This window comes from Bemisia tabaci, chromosome 9 (genome assembly GCF_918797505.1).
Source record: "Bemisia tabaci chromosome 9, PGI_BMITA_v3".
NCBI classification, from domain to species: Eukaryota; Metazoa; Arthropoda; class Insecta; order Hemiptera; family Aleyrodidae; genus Bemisia; species Bemisia tabaci.
This window is the reverse complement of record NC_092801.1, coordinates 31,910,987-31,936,283: the sequence shown is the minus strand read 5'-3', so window position 1 is coordinate 31,936,283 and position 25,297 is coordinate 31,910,987. Positions and strand designations below refer to the sequence as shown.

The 25,297-nt window shown below is 41.0% G+C and overlaps 1 protein-coding gene across 5 annotated transcripts in view; it reads right to left on the bottom strand.

Annotated features, from left to right (window-relative positions):
- Window positions 1-25,297, bottom strand: part of Hasp (Hig-anchoring scaffold protein) — a 236,319-nt gene that overhangs the window by 48,963 nt on the left and 162,059 nt on the right. For 4 of the 5 annotated variants that reach the window (XM_019041350.2, XM_019041349.2, XM_019041353.2 and 1 more), the window contains exons 8-10: window positions 21,366-21,545; window positions 14,183-14,386; window positions 12,345-12,518 (exon numbers count right to left, since the gene is read on the bottom strand). In XM_019041350.2, coding sequence (XP_018896895.2) covers window positions 12,345-12,518; window positions 14,183-14,386; window positions 21,366-21,545 — 558 coding nt within the window. The remainder of the gene's footprint in view (window positions 1-12,344; window positions 12,519-14,182; window positions 14,387-21,365; window positions 21,546-25,297) is intronic. The other variant, XM_072304051.1, reaches the window with a different exon arrangement.

Sequence of the window (25,297 nt, the reverse complement as noted above, 5' to 3'; positions counted from 1 at the left end):
AACTCACAGTCTGAGTAAGGATGCAATTATTACTAAGAACAAGCTCGGTCAGCTTTCTTCAAGTGCCCAGCTAAAGTTTGATCAGACCCTACAGTTTTCATTTCGATTTTTCTGGCGGTTTTTCAAAGGGCACAAAGTACTTATTTGCACGGGGCACGTTTGCTTTAAATACGATCCATTCCGAAGAGAAATTTTGCAATACATCAATGATTACGAGGTGAATTTTTTCGATTTCACCCAACGCACCATACCAAAGCACTATACGCGGTTTTTCCTAAACGACGCAGGGAACAAGAAAAGCGAGGCAATATTAACTTATTTCGCTTGGCCGGACGTAATGAAAGAGGCTATGACTCAACTCGCGCTTTCAACAAACCTCTCACACGACTTATGGGCCTACCCTGCGGAATTAAAGGATCCACAAAATTATGAGCTGAGCTTGAAATACGACGTAGATCTCTTCGCTATAACACCCGGGTCAAGCTCGAGCAAAGTAGATGAGACCCTCTACGACCACACAACGGCCCTCGATTCTTGCACCGTCTGCCTGGCCACACCTCAGCCAGGCTACAAGCCACAATACCTAGCTCCCATAGAGAAAAAAAAGGAGGTGTTTGCATCTTGAGGATTTGTACCCACCTACGTCATCAATGTTAACAAGACGCTCGTTGAGGGTTATGTTGACGCTGTAAAAACGGACCATAATGTCCGATTTTTTTACTTAAATCAACTCTTTATTTAATTTCAAGCACTTTTTATAGAATGATTTTTTCCCTTAAATTACACCATTTCCAAGAAAATCGACAGGATAAAAACGTCGCTGTACCCAATGACGTCATCAAAACTATAGATACTCTATGAAAAATTCCAAGATGCCCGAAATGCAAACACCTCCTTTTTTTTCTCTATGCCTAGCTCCTTTCAAGTGCTTCACTCTCACCGTCTGGGTTGTTCTAGCGATCACAATCACCTCAATCCTCGCCGTACAGTTGTTATTCCAGCACACGCAGCGCACAGCATTCCGCACTCTGTACTCCGAAGAAGAAATGTTCGCTTTTGAGGACACGTCAGCCATACTCACAGTCTACGCATACTTCATGTGCGGCTGTCCAGCCAAAGTCCTGCTAGGCCGATTCTTCACGGGCAAAATAATATTCGTCGTCGTCGCGTTTGCAGCCCTTATTCTAGGCACCGTTTTCCAGAACGGGATGGTGACCCTCCTGAGCGAACACGTCAGGTACCCGAACATCGAGACCCTAAGCGAGCTTCAAGACTCGGATCTTCTCGTACAAACGCAGGACATCGACGATCGGTTCCTGTATTTCGATCAGGAGTCCCACGACGGGCTGGGCGATAAACTCATCACCAACTACGAATACTACAAAGAGATCATAAACTCTATGTATCACGATTATGAGTCGCCGTATTTCTTCGCGTACTATGCTTTGGTTCATCTAAGGAACGGTTCCGCTGCCCCCGAGTTTGAAAAAAAGGCGATTTTACCGATCCTGGAGAGCGCGACGATCTCCGCGGAGACTGACGCGTTCGTCTTCAGCATCCCGAACCGGTTGATCTCCCACCAGAACTTCCGGGTGCGGAGCATCGTGACCCTGCGGGATATCGAGTACCACCATATCCGGGACTGTTTCCTCACCTACCCGGCGACTTTCCGGGTCTTGAAGAACTGTTTTTTCTTCGAGGCTTTCGATCGGATGATGTCGCGGATTTTCGAGACCGGGCAGATCAGAGGGTTGTCGGCGTTTATATATAACGATTTTTTGGAGGATCGCGTTGCGGTCGAGGTGATGGAGGAACTCCCGAGGGTTTTCGGTATGAAGGACTTGCAGTTGGCGTTCATTGGGTTGGTCGCGGGCCTTCTCGTGTCCATTTTTGCGTTCGTCGGAGAGCTCTTTCTTGATTTACTTTAGGATGCTTTGAGCTTGATTTTAACGTGTTTAACTTTAGTCTTATATGTGTTAAATTTGAACTTTCAAAGTGCAAAACTACGTGTCTCCATCGCAGTGTTTCAAAATGTCAGCTCAAATTTTATTTTTTTGAGGGAAAAAATAGGAACTATATACACGGAGAAAAAAACTCGTGCGCGAGACCCGAAGTTTAGGTCATATGGATCTCTGAAGTTTTCAGATTGAGCATCTGAACACTTTAGGTCTAGCTGTCGAGGTTAGGATCATACATCTGAAACTTCAGTTCTTACATCTGAAGTACTTCAGATTACAACCGAAGTTTTTCGGATAGGAGAACCGAACTTTTTCTAATGTGAAAACAGAAGTACTACAGATTTAAGAACTGAGTTTCAGATGTGTGATCCGAACCTCGACAGCTAGACCTAAAGTATTCAAATGCTCAATCTGAAAATTTCAGGGATCCATATGACCTAAACTTCGGGTCCCACGCACGAGTTTTTTTTCTCCGTGTAGCTTGAAATTCATACTGAATTTTTGACATGAGGCATCAATAATCATATTGAATTGATGTATTACTTCACAAACTATTAAATACGTAGAAAAATACATTGCGAATATTGTAAAAGGGATATATTTCTACCGAACGGAACTGTGTGTATTATTACGTGAGTCCTGTTATGCATGTATTCCTATGGCTATCAGGGCTCGTGTCTTAATGCAAATAGCTCCGTTTGGTAAAAATACATCCAAGTGTAAGTTAGGTTCTCACCCACTCAGAAATTAGTCAAAATGATTAGTTTTCCTTTTGAATTTGTACTTTTTGCAAAGGCAAATAAAGGTTATTTCTTGCAAGAATCCATTTCCAAAGTCATACAGCTTTTGCAGTTGTCCTTCTTATGGTGCAATATGAAGAATCTCGACAGGGTTATATTCTTTGTTGTTCATTTAACAGCTCCCTCCCTTGGAAGACCCTTTGGTATACGTCGCAGACGTTGCCGTCTTCACCGTAATGCAGCGCTCGTTTAAAACGCCTTCAATTTGAAACGATACCGCCGAGCACGCAGTGACGCCCGAATAGTCGTATCACAGCGCCTGGTTGCAACTCACGCTTATTGCTAGCGCTTTCTTGCCAACTTAGAGTAAGATTCAGCGGTGTAACTTTAGGAATGGGCCCTTGCGAGGGATTAAACTGATTTACCACCGCAGAAAGTACAAGGTCCAAAAAATGAAAGTCCGTGATATTGGCAAACTTTAAGGTAGGCATGAAATTACTGTAAAATTTATACAACTCACAATACTTTTCTCTCGAATTTTGTATTTTCTGTATTGGTAAATCATTGCAATCCCTTTAAGGACTCAACCCCAAAAGTATACTGCTAAACGCAACCACGGGAGCACGCAGAAGATAGCATTTACGGCTGCCTTGGCTACCACTAGCCTAACATGAAAATGAAAAATGCCCCTTTTAAACAATTAAAATAAAATCTGTCAATTTTTAATAATCCAAACGATTTATAGAGGTCTCTCAGATGATTGGTGGCAATTTGACAAATAATGGAGGCTTCTTTCAATGACATTTTCCGGTTAGATGCTTCTGAGCCCGTTTTCTCAAAACTTCACTATTGGACTTTCTGAATTCTTCGCCACCACGGCAGTGGAAAAGATCCTTTAGTACTTACGACTGCCTTGCGTAACACTATAGTGTTAAAAATACGGGGAAAAAACACGGTTATTCTACGGTTACCACGGTAATAATGTCACACGGGATTCCGCGGTAGTGGAACCGTGGATTATGGTAATATTATTGATGAGCACAGCATAGCATAACCATGCTCATAATAGTGTGTCTGTGCCCACAGTAATATTACGGTGAACACGGTCATATCACCATGCTCATCGTTACAAGAAATAAAATCCACGATTCTACTACCGTGGAATCCCATGTGACATTACTGCCGTTGTAACGGTAGAATAACTTTTTTTTTCTCGGTGTAGCCTAATACGAAAATATATAACTCCTTTTTTATGTGATTAAGGTGATTCGATGGACGCCATATTTTGTGTCAGAACGGCATGCGATACATCGCATCAATAATTGGTTCCGTTTTTTCAGCTACTCGTCGTTTTTCTCCAATTTTGAGATCGCAATTCCGTTGTCAGGAGACTATAGCTCTCACTCATTAATTTTAAAAATGAAATTCAACGTAATGAAGGAGTGGGTTTTTTTGAGAGAAAATATCGCATTCGAGGGCAGTTTCGATATCAGTATCGAATGCGATGTTTTCTCTCTGAAAAAACCACGCCTTCTTTACGTTGAATTTCTTTGTTAAAATTGGTAAGTGAGTGCTTTAGTCTCCTGACAACAGAATTGCGATCTCAAAATTGGAGAAAAATGACGAGTAGCTGAAAAAATGGAAGCAATTGATGCGATATATCGCATGCCGTTCTGACGCAAAATATGGCATCCATCGAATCACTTTAAAATAAAATCGGTCGATTTTTAATAATCAAAACGATTTCTGAGAGTCTTTCGGATGATAAGTGGCAATTCGACAGAGAACGGATGCTTCTTTGAATGAAATTTTCCGATAGGGCGCTCCTGAGCCCGTTTTCTCAAGACTTCATTTTGGACTTACTGCTCTCTTCGCTATCACGGCAGCCTAGGCCTGCATCTTTCACAAATCATCCGACAAGAGCTGAGTTGGGTGAACGGCCCAAGCCGCAGGTCGCCCCGCAACCATGAGATATTATCGGCCTGGGATTCCGGGAACCACCTCGGGAATCAAAAGTAATTTTCAAGAGCGCGGGCATTCCGCTCATAATTATTTCATTCATTAGTAACCCAGCGCAGCGTTGAGGCGCGTGTCTCGACCCCTGAGACCCTCTCGTAAATATTTCCTCTCGCGACTCATATTAAATTTCTCGCATCCATTGGCTTCGGACCGGATTTACAACCTCCGAGAGGTTCGAAGGCATATCACGTCGCTCTCGTTGCTGACTCACTTGTAAACCGCGGTGCTGCCATTCCATTCTACCAAAGATTCCGGTCTTCTCTAAATTAATTCCGATCTCCCCAAGACCCGAGAAAAAATTCCTTTTTTTCAAGAGTTCCGGGGAAAATTCCGAAATATGCCCGGATTTAGTTACCAATATCGTAAAATTTGATGGAGAGAATCATCAAAAATTCTTTTTTTTTCTTCAAAAGTTTCGGGGAAAATTCCAAAATATGCCCGGATTCAGTTCCCAATATCGTAAAATTTGATGAAAAGAATCATCAAATTTGATCAAATAATCGGCCAAATTAATAGAAAACCCCGAAATACCTAGAAAATGCCAACAATTCAAATAACAAACAATAAAAATCGACGGTAGAAGATGACCCGCCTCTGCTTATTTTAAACCATATAGGGACCCACGAAGCGCCACTGGGGGTTGGACCACGTAGCGACCACGGGGTTCAAACCTCCAAATGCATGAATAAACTCCAACGGGCTGATTGTTGAAACAGATAGACAAAGCGATATATGAAGAAGACATAGGGAGTATGGAGCAATCCCATTGGTTGAAATGGGTGGTTCTTATAGACTGAGAGGTAAAATAATGGACTAACTAAGGGTCTCTCGTGGGTTGCCGTTAGTCAGCCTATTACCCACTTCCTATGTCCATTGCAACCACCCGCATCCACCAGTAGTATCCCTCCATATCCCTCTTGTCTTCTTCGTCTAATTACGTAGCGTGGTGTCAACAATTACGGTGTCAACAAACCGTTTTTCTATGTTTATGTTGACACCATGATCATCCAAAAATAAAAAATTCTGATTCTTATGAAATATGATCCTGGCGTCAACGATCACGACGTCAAAAAAACTCAAAACTTCCCTCTGTAACATCTTTCAAATTTCAAGTCTTGTTTTTCATGTGTTATTTACTCTAAAGTGTGTGTCCCTGTGTTATTCAACCTAAACCTAACCTAACCTAACGTAACCTGACCTAACCTAACCTAACCTCATCCTACCTGACTTTATAACCTTACCTATCTAATCTAATCGTACATATCCTGAACTAACCTAATCTAACCACACGTGACCCAAACCTCTCCTGTACACTTAATTTTTTAATTTTACTCATTAGGAAGATATTTTTCTGATTGTTGACACCGTGATCGTTTTTTGCGTTTTACTGCCTGAGCACGACGTCAACAATCGTTGACTCCATTATCAAATTTTGGGTTTTTCGATGTCGCAGGCAAATAGTGAAATCAGGCATTTTGTCAAATGCCTAGGCAGATAGTCAAATTTTAACGGTCTATACAAAATTTTGCGAATTCATGGCAAAGAGCTCACCACTTTTTACTATTTTTGGAAAAATAAGCTCATCAAATAGCTGTGAACATTTCTGGCTCGTCCTCTTCAATCACTTCTTATATTTTTAAATGTTAAAGTTCTAAAAATTCTGTATTTTATGACATGTTGCAAATTTCAAGATAAGTGCCTGTTCAGGAGCTAAAACCCGTTTAAAATACTATTGTATGATACCAATTTTTACCGAGAATTTTTTCTTGCAAGAGCAATGAATTATTTTGTCTGGAATTAGGAAAAGAATCAGAATTTCAATCTAAGTTAGAATATTTCACTGTTTGCCTAGGCATTTGACAAAATGCCTGATTTTACTATTTGCCTGCGACATTGACACCATGGTCGTTGACACCATGCAACGTTACCTTTGTCTATAGCTTCGTCTATCAATTTCAACAATCAGCCCGCAGTGAAAATCGAAAACGATTCGAATTATGTTCATTCAAGCTAGAATCGAGGAGAAAATGAACACTAGAACAATCCCCGTGGCCTTCGACGACCGCACATTTGAATAATTAAAGCTCATGTGAGCGTTTTCGAAGGCTGGACGTCCTGGGAGACGCCCGTCGCGTCCTCGGACTTGCCCGGGACCCGCATTTCAGGGACGGTGCATCGCTAATTAACGTCTCCGAACTGAGGCTGATGTATTTAAATGAAGTTAGCGGCGGCGAGGGTCGCCATCTGCCGGCGACTTCGAGCCAGGCGTTAAATGCGCAAACCGCCGAGGCTTAGTCGCGTCGAGACGTGCCAAATTTAGACGTAGTTCTGTTGTATTTACAAAATAAAAAGTAGTTCTGTTGTATTTACAAAATAAAAAGTAGTTCTGTTGTATTTACAAAATAAAAAGTAGTTCTGTTGTATTTACAAAATAAAAAGTAGTTCTGTTGTATTTACAAATAAAAAGTAGTTCTGTTGTATTTACAAAATAAAAAGTAGTTCTGTTGTATTTACAAAATAAAAAGTAGTTCTGTTGTATTTACAAAATAAAAAGTAGTTCTGTTGTATTTACAAAATAAAAAGTAGTTCTGTTGTATTTACAAAATAAAAAGTAGTTCTGTTGTATTTACAAAATAAAAAGTAGTTCTGTTGTATTTACAAAATAAAAAGTAGTTCTGTTGTATTTACAAAATAAAAAGTAGTTCTGTTGTATTTACAAAATAAAAAGGAGTTCTGTTGTATTTACAAAATAAAAAGGAGTTCTGTTGTATTTACAAAAAAAAAAAAAAAAAAATAGACGCACATTCTGCCGTCACACAGAGGACCGAGTCAATTAGAGAGGTCGGACGTTAAATTTTTTACTAAAACTACAAAGGATGTGTCCGGTGTCCCATTACGGAGGGTATTTAGCCCCTAACTTTGGTCGAAAATTGAAACAGCTTAGAGTAATGTCATGTATGGTCAAATCGGCTCTTAATCATCTACCCTTGGAGACCCTGTCCTTATTTCAGGTGTTTTTGAAAGGTTTTTGCCTGATTTACCAGCGCCAAGTGGTGGAGTTTTCCAGTTTTCTCGAATAATTGCTCATTTTTGGTCCTAAATTAGATTGTTTATGTATGAGCGCAAGCAACTACCAATTCATATTAGAATATGTTAATCTTTAGTACACCCATTACGACATATTTAAAGGAGAAAGTGGTAGTCGCTTGTGCTCATACATAAACAATCTAATTTAGGACCAAAAATGAGCAATTATTCGAGAAAACTGGAAAACTTCACTACTTGGCGCTGGTAAATCAGGCAAAAACCTTTCAAAAACACCTGAAATAAGGACAAGTTCTCCAAGGGTAGATGACTAAGAGTTGGATTGACCATACATGACATTATTCTAAGCTGTTTCAATTTTTGACCAAAGATAGGGCCAAAATACCCTCCTTAATGGGACACATCCTTTTGATGTTTATTTGTCACATTTTAAATTTCAAGGTGTGCTTAAGAGAGAAAATTTCTCAAGGAAACCAAGGGGACCCGTTTTAGAACCTCGCAGTCTTGCTTAAACGGAATTATGAGCGTTTATAGTTTCAAAAGTTTGTCCTACTTTCCTATTGACTTCGATCCACTGTGCGTCCGCGGCAAAAATCGTCGTTCCTCTGACGTGAGAGAGTATCTCAATGGGTCACTAAACCATGAACGAATTTTGACTTGCGAATATAGTTTTCTGAAGGAAAATGACGCGTAGAACACGATGCGCACAATAAAAACGCGAACAAGTAACTCAATAACCGAGAAATGCGCAGTTCAAATTTCAAATCGCTCAACTTATACGCAAATTTAAAACGCCTCGGTTTCGCGCCGCGCCGAATGATGTCATCCGGCACCAATCAGAAGCGGGCACGGGTTTCCACGACTTCCGTCAAATGTCTATCTACTCTTCGTATATGAAAACAATACTAAAGTCGAATTATATCTTTGAATTCAAGACTTGAATCTCATTCATATGTTAGCTGTAATAAACGGGCAACAATTCCATATTGAAACACGTTTTATTTTAACAAACAGCAGAGGAAAATGAGAGAAGATTGCGATATGACTACCGCAGTGCGTCAACACCGTCAGTTTCCCGCCATTCGGGTGCGTTTGAAATGTCTTGCAGTTTTTAGATTTTTCAAAAGCGGGTTTCTCTGCGATTTCGGCTCCATAAAAATGCGGAAAAATCACCACGTTATCTACTCACACTGTACTTTCAGAATATTCAATAAAATAAACAAGGTTTAGTGACCCATTGTCATGCAATTCCTATTTCCAGAGACAGAAACTTTCATGAAATTTACTGGCGTGAAATTTCACTTGTGAAATTTTTCAAACTTTTGAGCATGCATCCAGGAAGCCAAGAAACGTCTAGAAACAGTGATTATTGATCATGTAGAACAAAGCGAATAAGTGCAGTTTTTTAAAAAAAATTGAGATATTAATGATTGCAAGTAAAGCGAGTCTAAATGCACATTCTGTGAAAAATTCGCTACCAAATTCCAATTTTAAGCATCTAAAAGTAAGTTTGGCTTCCTTTGTGCCAAAAAGATCAATATAATATCTAAACTTTCAACACGTATTTCTCGAAATAGCAAAAACTGCACTTATGCGCCTTGTCCTCCAAGCCCCTCAAATCACATAAAGATATTTTGAAGAGAGATGCTGTGCGGACTTATTCGTGACTGATGCTTCAGGCTCGCGTGAAAATGAAAATAAAACTGAAGTCGGAAAAATAGAATTTCGAAGGAATACGGCATCACTGTGTCTATCCTCCGCGGAAACGTGTGAGGTGCGAGAAAATGTGTTCCCTGTTTCGACCGCACGCTAAATCCACCGGGGCCGAGAGTTTTACTTCCGGCTTTTAATTGATTTAAAAACACCCGCTTTCCACGGCGAAAAGAGCCGGAATTAATGGCGCTAAGTCCGTCCTTTCCCCGTCTTGACCATTTATTCAAATGAGAAAAGTCGCTTCGTTTTAAAGGCTATATACCTCGTCTAAATCGAGCGTTCCCCTGGGGGTTTTAAAAGTGATTTTATTGAAAGTGTATTTAAGGAGTGTTTTACTGGCAGTTTTAAAGGACAAAATTCTTGAGATAAATACAAAATTTCCTGGGAAAAAATAAATAAAAACGCAAAACCGGTCTTCTTGCAACCTCGACTATCCATTTCAATGAGAAGAATTTCTTCATTTTAAGAATTATTTGACTCAAAACGGATATCCAGGACTAACGAACATTACCTCCTATCTGACTATTTTGGCGAAAATGAGTTAACGATTTTACCGCACTCTGCAGTATAAAATACGCAAGCTGATGATTTTAGTTTTTTCCAGTTCTATATAGTGGAGCGATGCAATGACGCAGTAATGTATGAGAAAATTGCAAATGTAACATTGAAATTACAAGAATGGCAAAGTTTTCTCCTCTTTCTGCAAAATCGTCAGTTAACAGATAGGCGGTACTGTTTGGTTGACCATCGATATGGCGCAGGCAATTAGAATCGTAGGCAGTTTGCAAGCGTTTACTTTTTAGCGGCTCTGGTGCTTGCACTAGAGCTGCTATTCCGGACGGTCCCAGCTGGGGAGTATCAATGCAGCATGTTACATTGTAGAGACCGCGCGTTGGTTGATGGGAATCGGCGCCATTTTCGGCTATGTTCCTTGTCATGACTTTATTTTATTGCATACTGTTTTATTGTTAGTCAATGCTATGTTGTGTATTGTATTTTTGGAATCATGGTGATACAGTCAACAATTCAAAACTTGTTTGTGCTTTTATCTCGTGATGGAAAAAATGTACTTTACGTTCAAAATTTGAAAATTTGAATTTTAAAGTTTTCGCGGTTAAGGAAGCTTTAACCACTGGGTTGGAGCTTCCTAGTCATATTACTTGATATCAGCTGATAGCAAACAAAGGTTACCAGGGAAACCGTAAACGTCTAACAACTATCGTGGCCATTGGGGCGATTCGACAGTTTGAATCGTTTTCGTTGATTGAATCGACAGTTGTCGGATTGTACATCAATGACAAAATGTGTCTAGGCCCTCATTCTTGACTACAACTACTGCCCCCAGAGCCGCTCTCCGACGCCAATGCGTTGGAGCTTCCTGCTTGTTTTCTATGCGAATCAGCTTAATGAAGGCCTGATGGGTTAAGGCCTTCAAGAGCATGATCATCTTCGAGCGCCTTCATTTTTTGTGATACTCAACGCTTTGTCACGGTGTTAGTTTAGTTGCGTGACCCAACTGAACCCAACTAAGGTCATGGCTGCCACCACACGCTCTCGTCAGTTTACCTGTTACTACCATTCTTTTGTGGAGGCAAAAATGTCCACTCTTATTAAAGGCAAAATAATCAGTACTTTAATCTTGTTCCTATGTCTCTGAAATCTATTCTTTATTTATTTATTCACTTAAGGCTTTCAAATTGCTGGCGATTGCGAATTGCCTGCGACAGATATACCTTTAAGAATTTTAAAAGTTACTTAATGGAATGTGTTGTATTTGGAATTGGATCTTTCGTGATGAAACTCTTGAAGAGACAGCATGATTTCCTAGGGATAAAGAAATGAAAACCGAAAAAAAAAATTGACACGAAACAGGTCCTTGGAGCCTCAAGCATTAATATTGAAACAAGAAAAATTTCTCCGGCTTAAGGTGATTCGATGGACGTCAAATTTTGTGTTAGAACGGCATGCGATATATCGCATCAATTGGTTCCATTTTTTCAGCTACTCGTCATTTTTCACCAATTTTGAGATCGCAATTCTGTTGTCAGGAGACTAAAGCACTCACTTACCAATTTTAACAAAGAAATTCAACGTAATAAAGGCGTTTTTCTTTAGAGAGAGAGAGAAAATATCGCATTCGAGTGCAGTTTCGATAGCAGTATCGAGTGCAGTTTCGATAGCAGTATCGAATGCGATGTTTTCTCTCATTGAATACCGATATCGAAACTGCACTCGAATGCGGATACTTTTCCTCTAAAAAAAGTACGCCTTTATTACGTTGAATTTCTTCGTCAAATTCGGTACATGAATTTTTTAGACTCATGACAACAGAAGTGCGATCTCAAAATTCGAAAAAAATGACAAGTAGTTGAAATTATGGAACGAATCGATGCGATATATCGCACGTCACTCTGACACAAAAAATGGCGTTCGTCGAATCACCTTAAAGACCCCGGCTCTGAAATTGACAGAAATTTCTGCACCACATTTCGTCGTTTCCAGCACGAAGGAACGTAACTCCATTCCAAGGTTGCCAAATTGACTCAAACAATTAATTTATTTTACAAAAATATACATAGGCAATTTTCATCCAAAATTGGTCTGTTTTTTGCCTGGAAACTAGAGAAAAATCAGGGAAATTTTCAGTCAGAAATGACCAAGATTCTCTTGATTAATAGGCAAATTGCGAGGAAAAATTTGGCAACATTGAAATGGAGTTACGTTCTTTCATCCAGGAGACGACGATTTTCGGTCTACCTTCTCCACACCCTTATGAAGTGTCTAGCCACTCGTAAGTCGCAACTTCTGAATGACATCGAGAGAAAAAAAGTATAAATCATCAGAGATGTGTCAGAAATATATCACCAACCTTCAGTGCAGACAGGATGGGCCTCAGTCCACGTTCCATAGAGGCACTCAGTGGAGGACTCCCCTTCAAGCACGAATCCGTCCTTGCACTTGAATTTAGCGCGCATTAAGTGGTCCGTCTTGGGGGCAATTACGATACCGTTGGCAGGGGCTTTTGGTAAGTATTTACATCGGGCTGTAAAGAGGAGAAAGAAAATAGAAATTATTGAGGGTTTCAGGCCATTCCGTTAACGATTTTTTGTCCGCTCACCTGTTTTGTCCAGTAGATTACATTCAAGCGTAAACTAAGCAACAGTGACTTGGTCCAAGCGTTGACGGCAATTTTGACACGGAACCACCTTAATATTCACAAATCGCATTTTATATTTTCATTTAATACATTTGTTTTCATCAAGTTAAATGAGAATAATCCATGCAGAGCGTGCAAACATTTCAAAATTATGAGCTGAAAAACGCTGGCTCCGTGTGTTTAAATATTAGAGCCAGACACAGAGCGGAGCGGTGCGCGGAGTGCTGCCAGCGCGACACGCGTACTGGCGCCTACAAACCTAACAGGGATACTTCACGCATTGCGCAATGTGTGAAGTATCCCTGTTAGGTTTGCAGGCGCTAATGCGCGTGTCGCGCTGGTAGCCCTCGCCCGCCGCGCCGCAGCACTTCAAGCAACTAGATCGCAACAGAGGTGTTGTACAGTATCATACAAAATTGAAGGCTCTCCAACGTATCAAGAATGACGAGCATTCTTTAAGAGTACGGAGCTTTCCTCGCAAAATAAATCAAGATACTATGGCACAAAAAAGGAGCGGTAGTCCATAAACTCACTAAGTCTTTGCAGTCTTTGCAGTCCTTGCAGTCTCTGCAGAGACCCTATCGATAGTCCATTATTTTCTCCCTTAGTCCATTGGTACCAGCCATTTCAACCAATAGGATCGCTCCGTGCTCCCTAATGTCTCCTTCGTCTGTCGCTTTGTCTATCAATTTTAAAAATCAGCCAACTGAGCACACAAGTCAATTGGACGTAATTATGCTAATAAGAACTATAGTCCACGCAAACCCTATGCACATAGTTCCTTTTAGTATAAATACGTCCTATTAGGAGACATGGAGACATGTGTCGATAAGAATGCATGTGTAGAGAACACGTCGCTTCTCTGACGTAAGGTCGTATCTTCATTTCCACGTGAGCCCTGTTTCACATATAATTTCATGCTTTCTGGGGCTCATGCGGAAATCTAGTTACGCCCTTTCGTCAGTTAGGCGACATGTGTCGATCAGAGGTAATTTATCGATAAGAGTGCAATGCACCGTGCATGCTTCGATCACGGGACATATCGATGGTCAAAGTGCAAAACCAAGTATCTCCATTGCGGTGTCTCAAAATGCCTGCTGCTATTTTACGTTTCGGAGAGAAATAAACCAACTTAATAGCTGGAAAAACGCATCTCGCGTGCTGTTATGATAAAGACGAGGAAAAAGTATACCGAAACACGCATAATATAGTAGTTGAAGTAATTTATTAGCTTGGATGCATTTCGAGCTTAGCCCCTCTTTAGCAAGCAGTTACAAACACAAAACACAGCTAAACAAGTTAACTAGAGTAACAAATTAAGAGAGGAAATTATAGAGTAAACAATAATTTGTTACTCTAATTAACTTGTTTAGCTGTGTTTTGTGTTTGTAACTGCTTGCTGAAGATGGGCTAAGCCAGAAATGCATCCAAGCTAATAAATGATTTCAACTACCATATTATGCGTGTTTCGGCATACTTTTTCCTCATCTTCAACTTAATAGCTTGAAATCTATACAGACTATTGGATTTAGGTACAGGGCTCTGGTTACCTGGCTGACAGCTTGGAAGGCGAGACCACGTGCCATTCTGACAGATGACAGGCGTGTTGTTGGCCGATGGCTCGAACTTGTCCTCGCAGTGGAGCACCAATCGCGCCCCGTGCGGCGCCATGTTCGCCATCACGCTCACGTTCCCCGGAGACCCGTGCGTGACCGTCACGCGACCCTGAGCCACCTCCGGAATCACGCACGGAGCTGCTCAAAAACAGAAGAATAAATCAAGGAATCAGTAGCTATAAAATACTCAACTACCGTAGAATAGACTAGCAGACAAGGTGTAAATTTGAGCATTTAGCGGACAGATTATTGAAATTTTGTGTTTTTCGGGTGGACATAGGTTAATGGTGGAGCGTGACTGCGGGCCGATTATTGAAGTTGATAGACAAAGCTATATACAAAGAAGACAAAAGGGGTATGGAGGGATCCTATTGGTGGAAGCGGGTGGTTGCAATGGACAAAGGCAGTAGGTAATAGACTAATTAGAGACAACCCACGAGAAACCTGACAGTTGGTCCATCATTTTCTCCCTTAGTCTATGGGAACCACACATTTCAACCAATAGGAACATTCCATACTCCCTGTGTCCTTTTTGTCCATCGCATCAATTTCAATAATCAACCCACTGGTCGGCTTTGTCTTATCGCTGTCTTGTCGTGCCTTTGTCAGGAATAATTTACGACAAGCTAAAAGGCACCTCTTGAGTTTCCGACAAGATGTCGTCCATTCCACCTGACAAAGGCTCGACAAAGCGGCGATAAGACATAGCCGACCAATCACGCTCTGCCGTTCAACGTATGTCCGCCCGACAAACGCAAACTTTCAATAATCGGCCCGCTGGTTCAACCAAAATTTCACGTAAAGCACGGTTTGAGCAACAAAACTTACTGAAACTAACTCCTGGCTAAGGTATTAAATGTTTCTTGACGCGTGAATTTAAACCTCCTGCTCTGATATAAACGAAAAACTTCATATCTTAGTCATGATTCAATTTCAGTAAGTTTTGTTGCGCGAATCGTGTTCTACGTAGAATTCTGGATTAAGAAACACTACCGGTGTGCCTAAACTCGTACCTTACTTTGCCCACTGGTCCATTATCATCCAAACATAAGAAAATCAGGAGGGAGAGGGGAGGGGGGAGCAAATCATCATCTGTCAAAATAAGACACAACGACAAGGGCCCCGACCGCATCTCATACTGGTCCTTCCGTAGATATTCTTCCACGATGCGAGGCAGAAATGTGTGATACAATTATATCAACGTACAAGTGGCTTAAATTGCATAACTCCGGGAAAGAAGGCGTTTTCCGTTTCTCGCGTAGTCTTGTCAATGGAGCGAGCTATCGCTCGGTTTAATGCGATGCACATTCTTGAAACAAAAAAACGCCTTCAAAAAGTCCAGATACTTCACGCGAACCTGCGGATTTAAAATATTTATAACTCCCTAAGAATCTGACATATCTAAAGTGACAAGAGCTGCATGTGACTACTACCAAATATGTACTTTTCATACATTTTTTACGCGTATTCCTCTTAGAAATGGATACTTTGAATATTTTATCGGAGGAAATTTGATAACATTCGAATGTTTATACTTTGTTGTTGCTTGGCACGTCAGGATGAGGTAGGCCCGTGGAAAAGTAACAAACCCTCATACAATGCAATCTCGCGCAGGAGGGAAAAATTCTAGTTCGCCTCTCGCCGCACGGTGGATCGTGTCGATCAGAGAGGTCGGATATGAAATTTTTGACTAAAACTGCAAATTGAGGCGTTAGGTGCAGAGAGGGAATATCTTGGTTACGGAGTCTCAAAATCGTCACAGCTCATTTATTTTTTTTTATATTTTTATTTTTTTTATTTTTCAGTTTTTAGGAAACTATTCAGTGAATCTTCTGAAATTTTTAATTTTCAATATCGTAAAATTTCGAAGAAAATTCAGTAAAAGTTGCAAAGAATTTTTGACAATTTGCTTAAATTGTAATGGATAAAACGTCACCGCAGATTCTGAAACACCACGATCAAGAAATGCCCTTTCTGAACCCAGCGCTTCTATTGGACGTATTTCTATCAAACGGGTCGGCTGGGCAATTAAACTAACCGCGGATAAAATGTTGGTTGAGTAGCGCAGGGCGCAGGGCTACCTCACGCATTGCGCAATGCTTGAAGTATCCCCTTAGGTTTGTAGGCGTCAGTGCGCGTTTCGAGCTGGCAGCAAGCCGCACCGTAGCATGCCATAAACTTGCCTACAATTGGACGTATTTCTATCAAACGGAACTATGTGTATTATGACGCGAGCCCTGTTATGCGTGTATTCTTATAGGTCCCAGGGCTCATTTCTTATTGCACATAGTTCCGTTTGATAGAAATACGTCCAATTTTGATGTTTATTTCGTCAGTTTTTAAATTTTGAGGGGTGCCTCTAAAAGAGACTTTCACGAGAGAACCAATGGAGCCACTTTTAGATCTTCAAAGCTTTGTACAAACAGAGTTATAAGCTTTTAAAGTTTCCGAATTTTGTCCGACTTCTCGCGCCGACTCGGTCGAGTGTGCGCCGCGTACGAGCGCTATCTCTGCTCGCAAAGTTTATTCTTTCAGGTTTCCTTTGAGCGGAACGGGGAAAAAACGGAGTTCTCCGAGGAAGTGAAATAAAACTTAACGAGGTATAAAATTGAATCTCTTTCAAAGAGGTAAACAAATAATCCGGCACGGGTTTAAAATGAAGAGTTTGTACCGCCCGCGCCTGTTCATGCACCGCGATGTAGCGCCTGATGAGTTCCCCTCGCTGGTATGTTACGCTATCGAAACAAGAGGTTGCTCTAATCTCGTCTCTCAATTGGACGCGTTTCTGCCAAACGGAGCTATGTGCATTGTGACGTGAGCCCTGATGTGCATATATTCTTATGGGTCTCAAGGCTCATGTCTTAATGCACATAGTTCTGTTTGGCAGAAATACGTCCGATTGAACGGCTCTCCGTGAAAGTGCGTTACCTGCATACTGCCGTGCTGGGAAAAAAAACCCGTATGAAACATCAGGCGTTGCTAAACTTTCTCTGTGAAATCAAAAATTTCCGGGGAAATCTGTCAGTATTTTTCTTCCGATTTCTCTACGAACTCTGTTTGTAATTCGATCTGAATTGTCTTAGAATTTCAATGAGAAATATTCATAACTTTTCTCAAGAACAATTTTTCTTCAGAGTAAATTAGGGAACATTTGAATTTATATACGACGTTTTTCCTTAGCGCAGGAGCATGGAGAGCCTTGGAAAACCGGCTCTCCGTGAAAGTGCGTTACCTGCATCCTGCGTGCTGACTGCTGAGGATAAACCCCGTATGAGCCATCAGACATTGCCAAACTTCCTCTGAAAAATCACAAATTTCTGGGGAGACTAGTCAGTATTTTTCTTCCGATTTCACTATAAATTTTCTCAGTAATTCGATATAAAGTACCTGACAATTTCAATAGGAAATATTCGTAACTTTTCTCAAAAAAATTTTTTTTCCGTTTACTTTACATGATGTTCCTAATTGGCCGGCAGAAACTTTATGGATCGATTCTTTAGAGCAAAATGAGACGTTTAATTGTTCGATGACATTTTTTGTTATTGGACACAGCGAAGACAATCTTTCAGGCAAAAGACACGAGTTATGCTATGAATTGGACCTATTAAATCAACAGGAACTAAGTCCATTCTAACGTGGGCCCTCAGATCCATAAGAATACATGCATAAGACGGGTCATATCACGATAGATATTTCCTTTATGAAGACGTCCATTTTCTCCGAGATTGTTGCAAGCCCACGTGGCTGCCGTTGCCTGCCGAACGAGGCAGCCGCTGACTGGGAGCAGCATTGCCGTGCTGAGGAAAAACACCTTAAGAACATTCGGATGTTGCCGAATCACCCCACGTTAAATTCTTATTTTTATGGAAAGTTATGAAATTTTATTTCGTGGAAATTTTCAAACATTTAAGATAAAATCGAGGACAAAATTCTTAGTAAAATTTGGAACAAAATATTGATAAGTCTCCCGGAAAATTCAGGTTTTCTGAAAGGAAAGTTGGCAACGTCTGCGGGCTCGTGCGTTGTTCTTCCTTAGCATGGCCGAGTAGTCGATAAACTCGTCGGCTGATGGAGGGACATGCATTGAACATGAACGAGCGTGGCCGATATTAGCTCTCGGCTGTCAACTTATGAATCGCCCCCCCCCCCCCCTATTCCCCCACCTCCCCCCGCCATCCCTGCTGACGCGGTGAAATATGCTCGCCCTTAGACGTAATTGGCTGCCCGAAAGCTCGGCCCGACCGTGGTCACCGTTGCCGTTTTGGAAGAATACTTTTGGATTGTCGTGTAGTGAGGGATGGGAAAATGTTGAATTTTACGAACATTTTGACAACGTCGGATCTTACGCCGCGACTGCGGCCCGGCGGCTTCCGTTAGCGCTCGTAAGTGCAAATGTTCCAAGTCGACAGCTCGGAAGAATGAATCGTTTGTTTTGAAACAGACCAAACTCCGGGGAGGGGGGGGGACGCGGAAAAATAGAATGTTTTTCAATTTCCAAATCGAAGTCCCGAGTGCGAAACCCGCATATCTCCATTGCATTGTTTCAAAATGTTTGCTCTCATTATAACTTGTCTGAAGAGAATCAAGCCCATTTAGAGCTTGAAATTTTTCGCAGAATATTTTGCTCTCAGACAGAACAAATCAAGGAAGTTTTCAAGAAATTATGTTGAATAGTTTTCCGAAGAAAAAATGAAGTATGACAGGAAGTCTGTAAAGTTGCAGACGGAGATACGTGGTTTCGCACTTCGTCCATCAAAACAGCTCTGATGGTACCTAAAAACATGAAACATTTATCTTCTGTATTTCAATTCTTGATTTTAAGTTTCTGTGGACTAAAGCCTATTTCCCCGTGGGCGGTTTCATGCCTTTCAATACAAGATATCTGTTCGCCAATTGGACGTATTTCTGTCAAACGGAACTAAGCGCCACAGGGGGAGGAGGGTAAAGGAGGGCTTGGATTGGCGGCGGAACCAGGCGTCTGGCTCATTCCGTCCTATACTCGCAATACTTTTCCATGGCGCTTAGTTCCGTTTGACAGAACGCGCTGTCCGGGATTCTATATTCCTGAAAAGGAACTCAAATTTGCGCTTAGTTCCGTTTGGCAGAAATACGTCCAATTTTAATACTTTCGCTGAATTCTGCAACTTAACATGCCGTTGAGTAAATCAAAAAGGTTAATACAAGGTACAGAATACAAGACAAGATGCATAAACAACAAAAGCTTATCGAAGGGTGTAGCGCCAGTCAATAGTGAACAGACACAAATTGACGCATTCATATACTGAATAGATCAAGGTAAAAACGCATTCGATTAAAACACTACGAGGACCGCAAATCTTCGCAAGGACGTAAAAAACAAAAACGAAAAAATTCACAAAAAAAGAGACACAGAAGCTCGGAGTATGGGGGAAGTTTTGGGGTTTGGAGGAATAAGTTTTAGCTCAGCTAAAACTTGTTCCGGGAACAATTCCCACGAACTAAGTTCCAGGAGCCTTGCTCGTGTGGACAAGGCCTTAGATTCTTTTTTTATGTTTTTTCGATTTTGATATTATTTAAATTTTAAGTTAAATCAAACTAATAATTTTCAAAAATATAATCATCACCCATAATTTGTACCGTGACGCTGGCTCAAACCCCCTCCCTCCTAAGTGTGGGTGGCCCCTTGGATGTATTTTCTATGTTCAGGACATGGGTGATTTTTCGGCGGAAAGGGGTGGAAAATGGAAAGGCAAGATGCATAAAGAATAAAGAATGAAAGAAGGAAAGTTTACCGACGCACTTGTGGAGGGGGGCAACATGCAACATCTCCATTTTCAAAAGTATAATCACCCATAATTTGTACCCTGACGCTGGCTCAAACCCCCTCCCTCCTAAGTGTGGGTGGCCCCTTGGATGTTTTTTCTCTTTTTAGGAGATGGGTGATTTATGGGCGGGAAGGGGTGGAAAGTGGAAAGGCAAGATGCATATAGTATAAAGAATGAAAGAAGGAGAGCTTACCGAGGCACTTTGGGAGGGGGGCAACATGCAACATCTCCATTTTCAAAAGTATAATCACCCATAATTTGTATCACTGGTAAAAAAAACCTCTTGGACCAATGCCGCATTGCATTGACTTAAGAGTGCAGTTTCTTGTCGCCGGTTTTAAGAGTATTGAACTCTTGTTTCAAGCAGATTTTGCATTGATTCAAGCGGATTTTGCATTGAAACAAGAGTCCAGACTCTTAAATCCGGCGACAAGAAACTGCACTCTTGAACCAAGAGGTTTTTTTTACCAGTGTACCCCCTGTCGGGGGGCGACGTTTTGGGCGAGTGCTACTGAAAAGAGGGCGTTTAGGGCGGGGAAATGGGTGTCTTTTGGGCGGGGATGAAAACGGATGTTTTGGGCGATTAATTAATTAATGTAAAACAAAAAGCAACACCGTAATGTGAACTCACCAGTCGCCGGTTGAAACGGAGATTTTGAAGACATTTTGGCGAGTACGATGAATTTTTGGGTTTGGTTGACAGGAAGTTCTCAAACACGGCTTCTGATTCAAGAAACCAAATTTGGGAGCTTCCCTCCCCCCCAAACCCTGATTAATAACATGAATTGCTTCCAAAATGTAGCCGAGGAATTTGTCATTCATTTCAAATCTAAGTACTGTATCAATAAATATTGGAAAAACTCCTATCTGACCTCTGAGATAGGAAAGGAAAAACACAGGATAGGGTGCTTCACCTATCACGGCCAATTGATAGGACTTACGCAGGATAGAGGGCCATGGAACTATCTAAACAACTCCCTCCCGTAAACAACACATAATAAAAACAACACTGCCCGAGAATGACAGCGTTGCCACATTTTCTGACTTCGCCCAGCATGTCCAAAATACCGCCGTTTTTTCCAGCCCCTTTCCTCGCCTAAAAGAGACCCAAATTTTGGATGAGTTTTATTGCCTCTCGCCCAAAACATACTTCCCCACCCTGTCGCTGGCTCAAACCCCCTCCCCCCTAAGTGTGGGTGGCCCCTTGGATGTATTTTCTCTGTTCAGGACATGGATGATTTTTTGAGGGGAAGGGGTGGAAAGTGGAAAGGCAAGATGCATAAACTATAAAGAATGAAAGAAGGAAAGCTTACCGAGGCACTTTGGGAGGGGGTAGCGCCAGGTGCCGTCTTTGAGGCAAAGCGAGGAGGTGTTGCCCTCAAGGAGCATGCCCTCGTGGCAGCGGAAAATGACGCTGGCGCCGAGCCCAGTCCCGGACTCGATATTCTCCAGCCAGCCGTTGTACAGAGTCCCCGGGTGACCGCAGTTGATCTCTGATACGGCCCGACAGCAGCCAACAACCAGCAAACAAACGCGTCAAAATAGCCAAGTTTAACAGCCGCGCAAACTACAAGTAGTTAGACATTCAATCGTGGAGCCCGAGACAATATCTGAATTACCAATTGAATTGATGCAATCTCACCTATAGGTCCAGTTACACGATCAAATTGAGCCATCAAATTGGGCCTCTCATTGGTCGCATCCTCACCTCCGGTCTTTTTCCACCAATTGGAGCTTCAATTTGATGGCTCAATTTGATCGTGTAACTGAACCTTTCGAATGCATCCTATCATAAAGGGCACATTCCGTCGTTCCCCGGATGAAAGAACGTAACTTGGTCGCTAACTTGAGGTCCAACTTGAGGCCAAGGTCGCTAACTTGACCGAGACCATTCAATTTTTTACAAGAGCGCACCTATGCAGTTACTGTATAGAATTTTTCTGATTTTTGCATGAGATTTGACGAAAAATCATTGAAATTTTCAGTTAGAAATGCCCAAGATTCCTCCCATAAAAATGTAATTTGTGAGGGGAAATTTGGCAACATTGAAATTTAGTTATGTTCTTTCGTGAGGGAAACGACGTATCGATAACTAGAGACCAGATAAAAGGTGGAAGGAATGGACAGGAAGGAATGAATGGGCCTCTATACAAGGTATAAATTAAAGCACAACGCTGCGTGTTTTCTCTTCAGAATTCCTTAAGGAAAACGACACACACAACGGGGAGTCTGAAAATCAACTCCTGAGCAAGATATAAGTGCTTTCTATTAACATTGGTGAAATGGCAAAAATACAAATGACATCATTTGTATATTCGACCTTATTAAAAGACTTGTTAATATCTCGTCCAGGAATTTATTTCAAAACTTTCCTTGGTGTGAATTGTTTTCTATGTAACATTTTGAAGAGAAAGCATGCAACACATGTTGATTTTGCAAAAACTCTAAGTTTTCTTCTCCGTGCCTTAAAGAGGGTATATGGTGCTTCAGATATTGTCCACTGGCTAACGAGAAGTTTCTTGGAATAATTTCGACTGATCATGATTAAAAAATTTCCTGGAAATTATTTTTCGTCGAGTTGGTCAAAATTACACTGATTCTTGGTCAATTCGGAGTCAGGACTTTTTTAATATGCCTGGTGAGCTTCCTAATCAGTCAAACTAATTTTAAGTATTGGAGGCAGAGTAATTAGAGTTATTATTCCAAGAAGTTCCCTCCTAAAATACAAGAAGCACGTAAGCAATGCAAATAAACATTTAAATTTAGCATCCTCTCAATTAAGTTTTTTCAGTTTGCAAATCTTGCAGAAGCGAATTAAAAAATCTAACTTAATTTTAAGTATAGTTGTCACGCTAAATTTTTGACAGATTTTTTATTTGAAAGTTGAACACTCAAAAAAAATAAAAGTTTTATGTCGCATGCAATTATAAGTTGCTGGCGATTTAACATCGGCAAAATGAAGGTTCCCTCGGTAACGAACTTTCGAGAGCACGATCTCAACCTGAAGCGCCTTCAATGTTTATGATACTTCACGCCTCATCGTGAAGTTAGTTTAGTGGCCTATCTCTATATAGGAGTTAGCTATAGCTATATAGGAGCCTAGTTAGGAATCGTGTTTTACCTACAATTTTAGAGTAGAAACACATGTTAGAATGTTTTATTTCGTACCTTATTTAGTTATCCACAATGGAAAAAAAAACCACATAGGATCTAGAGTCCACTCTATAGGAAGACTCTTGAATATATTGACAATAAAAAGGACTCTTGATTCAAGCAGATTTAAGCTTAAATCAAAAGGAAATCCACTCAAATTAAGAGGCTTGGTTCTTGATTTAAGCTTAAATCTGATTGAATCAAGAGTACTTTTTCTTGTCGATGTTTTTAAGAGTCTGCGGACTCTAGATCCAATGTGTTTTTTTTCCCAGTGTGCTCTATCTGAATAGAAAGTGAAAAAAAGAACGCCGACATCTTTAGAAGTATGTGCTCTCTAAAATCTGATGAAAACTGATTTATATACTCTCTAAACGCTTTTGTTCTGCGAGTCTTCTTTGCTTACTTCAACAACGCATTTTAGGTCTATGATCAGTGATTTCTAACATTTTTGCACAAGCGGTCCTCTCATATTGTTTATTTTAACTCAATCTCCAAATCTTACTTTTTAGGTTAGACTGATTCCAGAAGTAGTTTACTTTTCCAAAGTCTCACTGTAATTGGACTTTTCTTTTTTTCTTTGTATTCTCTTGCGCTTGATTCTGTCTTGTGTATGGAAATTCCGGCAGTATAAACGCACGGGACGTGGAATGCTACGTCTCAAAAATGTCGCCTCGCGTTGCATTAAATTACAGTTGCATTTATTTGGAGAGCAGGATTATTAAATAAAGGTATTTAAAAGAGACGAACTGTCGGGAACTTGCTATGCGATTCGTCCCAGACGGCAGAAAGATTCCTTCTTCTGAACCTCGGTAAAAACGTGAAACATGTGGATGCGATACTCCCCAAGGATGCCACTGAGTCAATCGCAATTCCTTGTCTCATATAAAATTTTGCGAGAAACACGATGGTACAACTGGTTTTCTGTGAGACGAACTTTCAAACTTTCAAAGCTTAAAAACTCAAAAGAACCCTCAAAGTTTTGAAGTTTGCACAGAGATGACCAACGGCACCATCTTGCTTCACGCAACATTTTATAAGAGAAAATGTACATAAATCGCAAATTCCTGTGACATGCAAGAAACTTCATTTTGCAAAATGTCACCTTCTGGCCAAAGTATTACAAGCGCCGTGCGACGTTTAAAAAAAAATCAGCCGCCATTTCATGTTTTATAGAGAAATGGTTCAACGAGGCTTTCCGAAAATGTCACTGAATTTTCTTTGCGCTGCAGATAAAATTGGACTGCATTTTGCAATTTGGAGCTATGAATTCTGACTCATCAAAAAAACACTTATGTGCATAGGGAAACTAATACGTTGTTTTTAAACCGGACCGAAATTTATAGTTCTTAATTGCAAAATGTAGTCCAATTCAGTGAGATTTTCAAACAGATTTAACCAACCATTCCCTGAAAAAACAATGGCGGCGGAAATTTTGAAACGTCGCATGATGCTTGTGATACTATGACCGGAAGGTGGGGCTACGTATAGCATGGCTCCAGTAGCGAGGCGTGAATGATCGATTATAATTATTGATATTTACCCATTTGAAGCTATGGTAAAGAATCGATCATTGAGGTGTTCGTTGCGAACACCCTGTCTATCGATCCTTTACCATAGGTTTAAATGGCAGATCGATCGGTATATCGCAAATGGCGAAGGATGAAAATTGGTCTTGAACATCAGCGGTTGCAGACTGGCAGCCAGCCCACATTTCACTGCTTGATGATGTCGGAGTCAAATAATAGTCCAGTGACACCGAAAGACATTACAGTAATTCATATCCGCTTTGGACGGGAGCCAAAAGTTCGAGGGCCGATCACGCATCGCGGTTTATTTTTCCATGTTATCGTTAACGGAGCTTCCTCTCTACCCGAACTTTATCGACTTAAAATTTTATGGCCTCTTTGCCGTCGGTTATGAAGACATTCTGAAAAGTCGTGTAGTCTCAGCGAAAAATAAAAGGAGCTGTTTGGATAGCCTCTCACTAGATGGCGCAAGTTCACTTGCCGCCAACGACCGCTTGCCCAAGTCTCGGGCTGGTTTTCATGACATCTCCGAGCTTGGTTCCAGTGATTGCAGCAGGCTACACGGA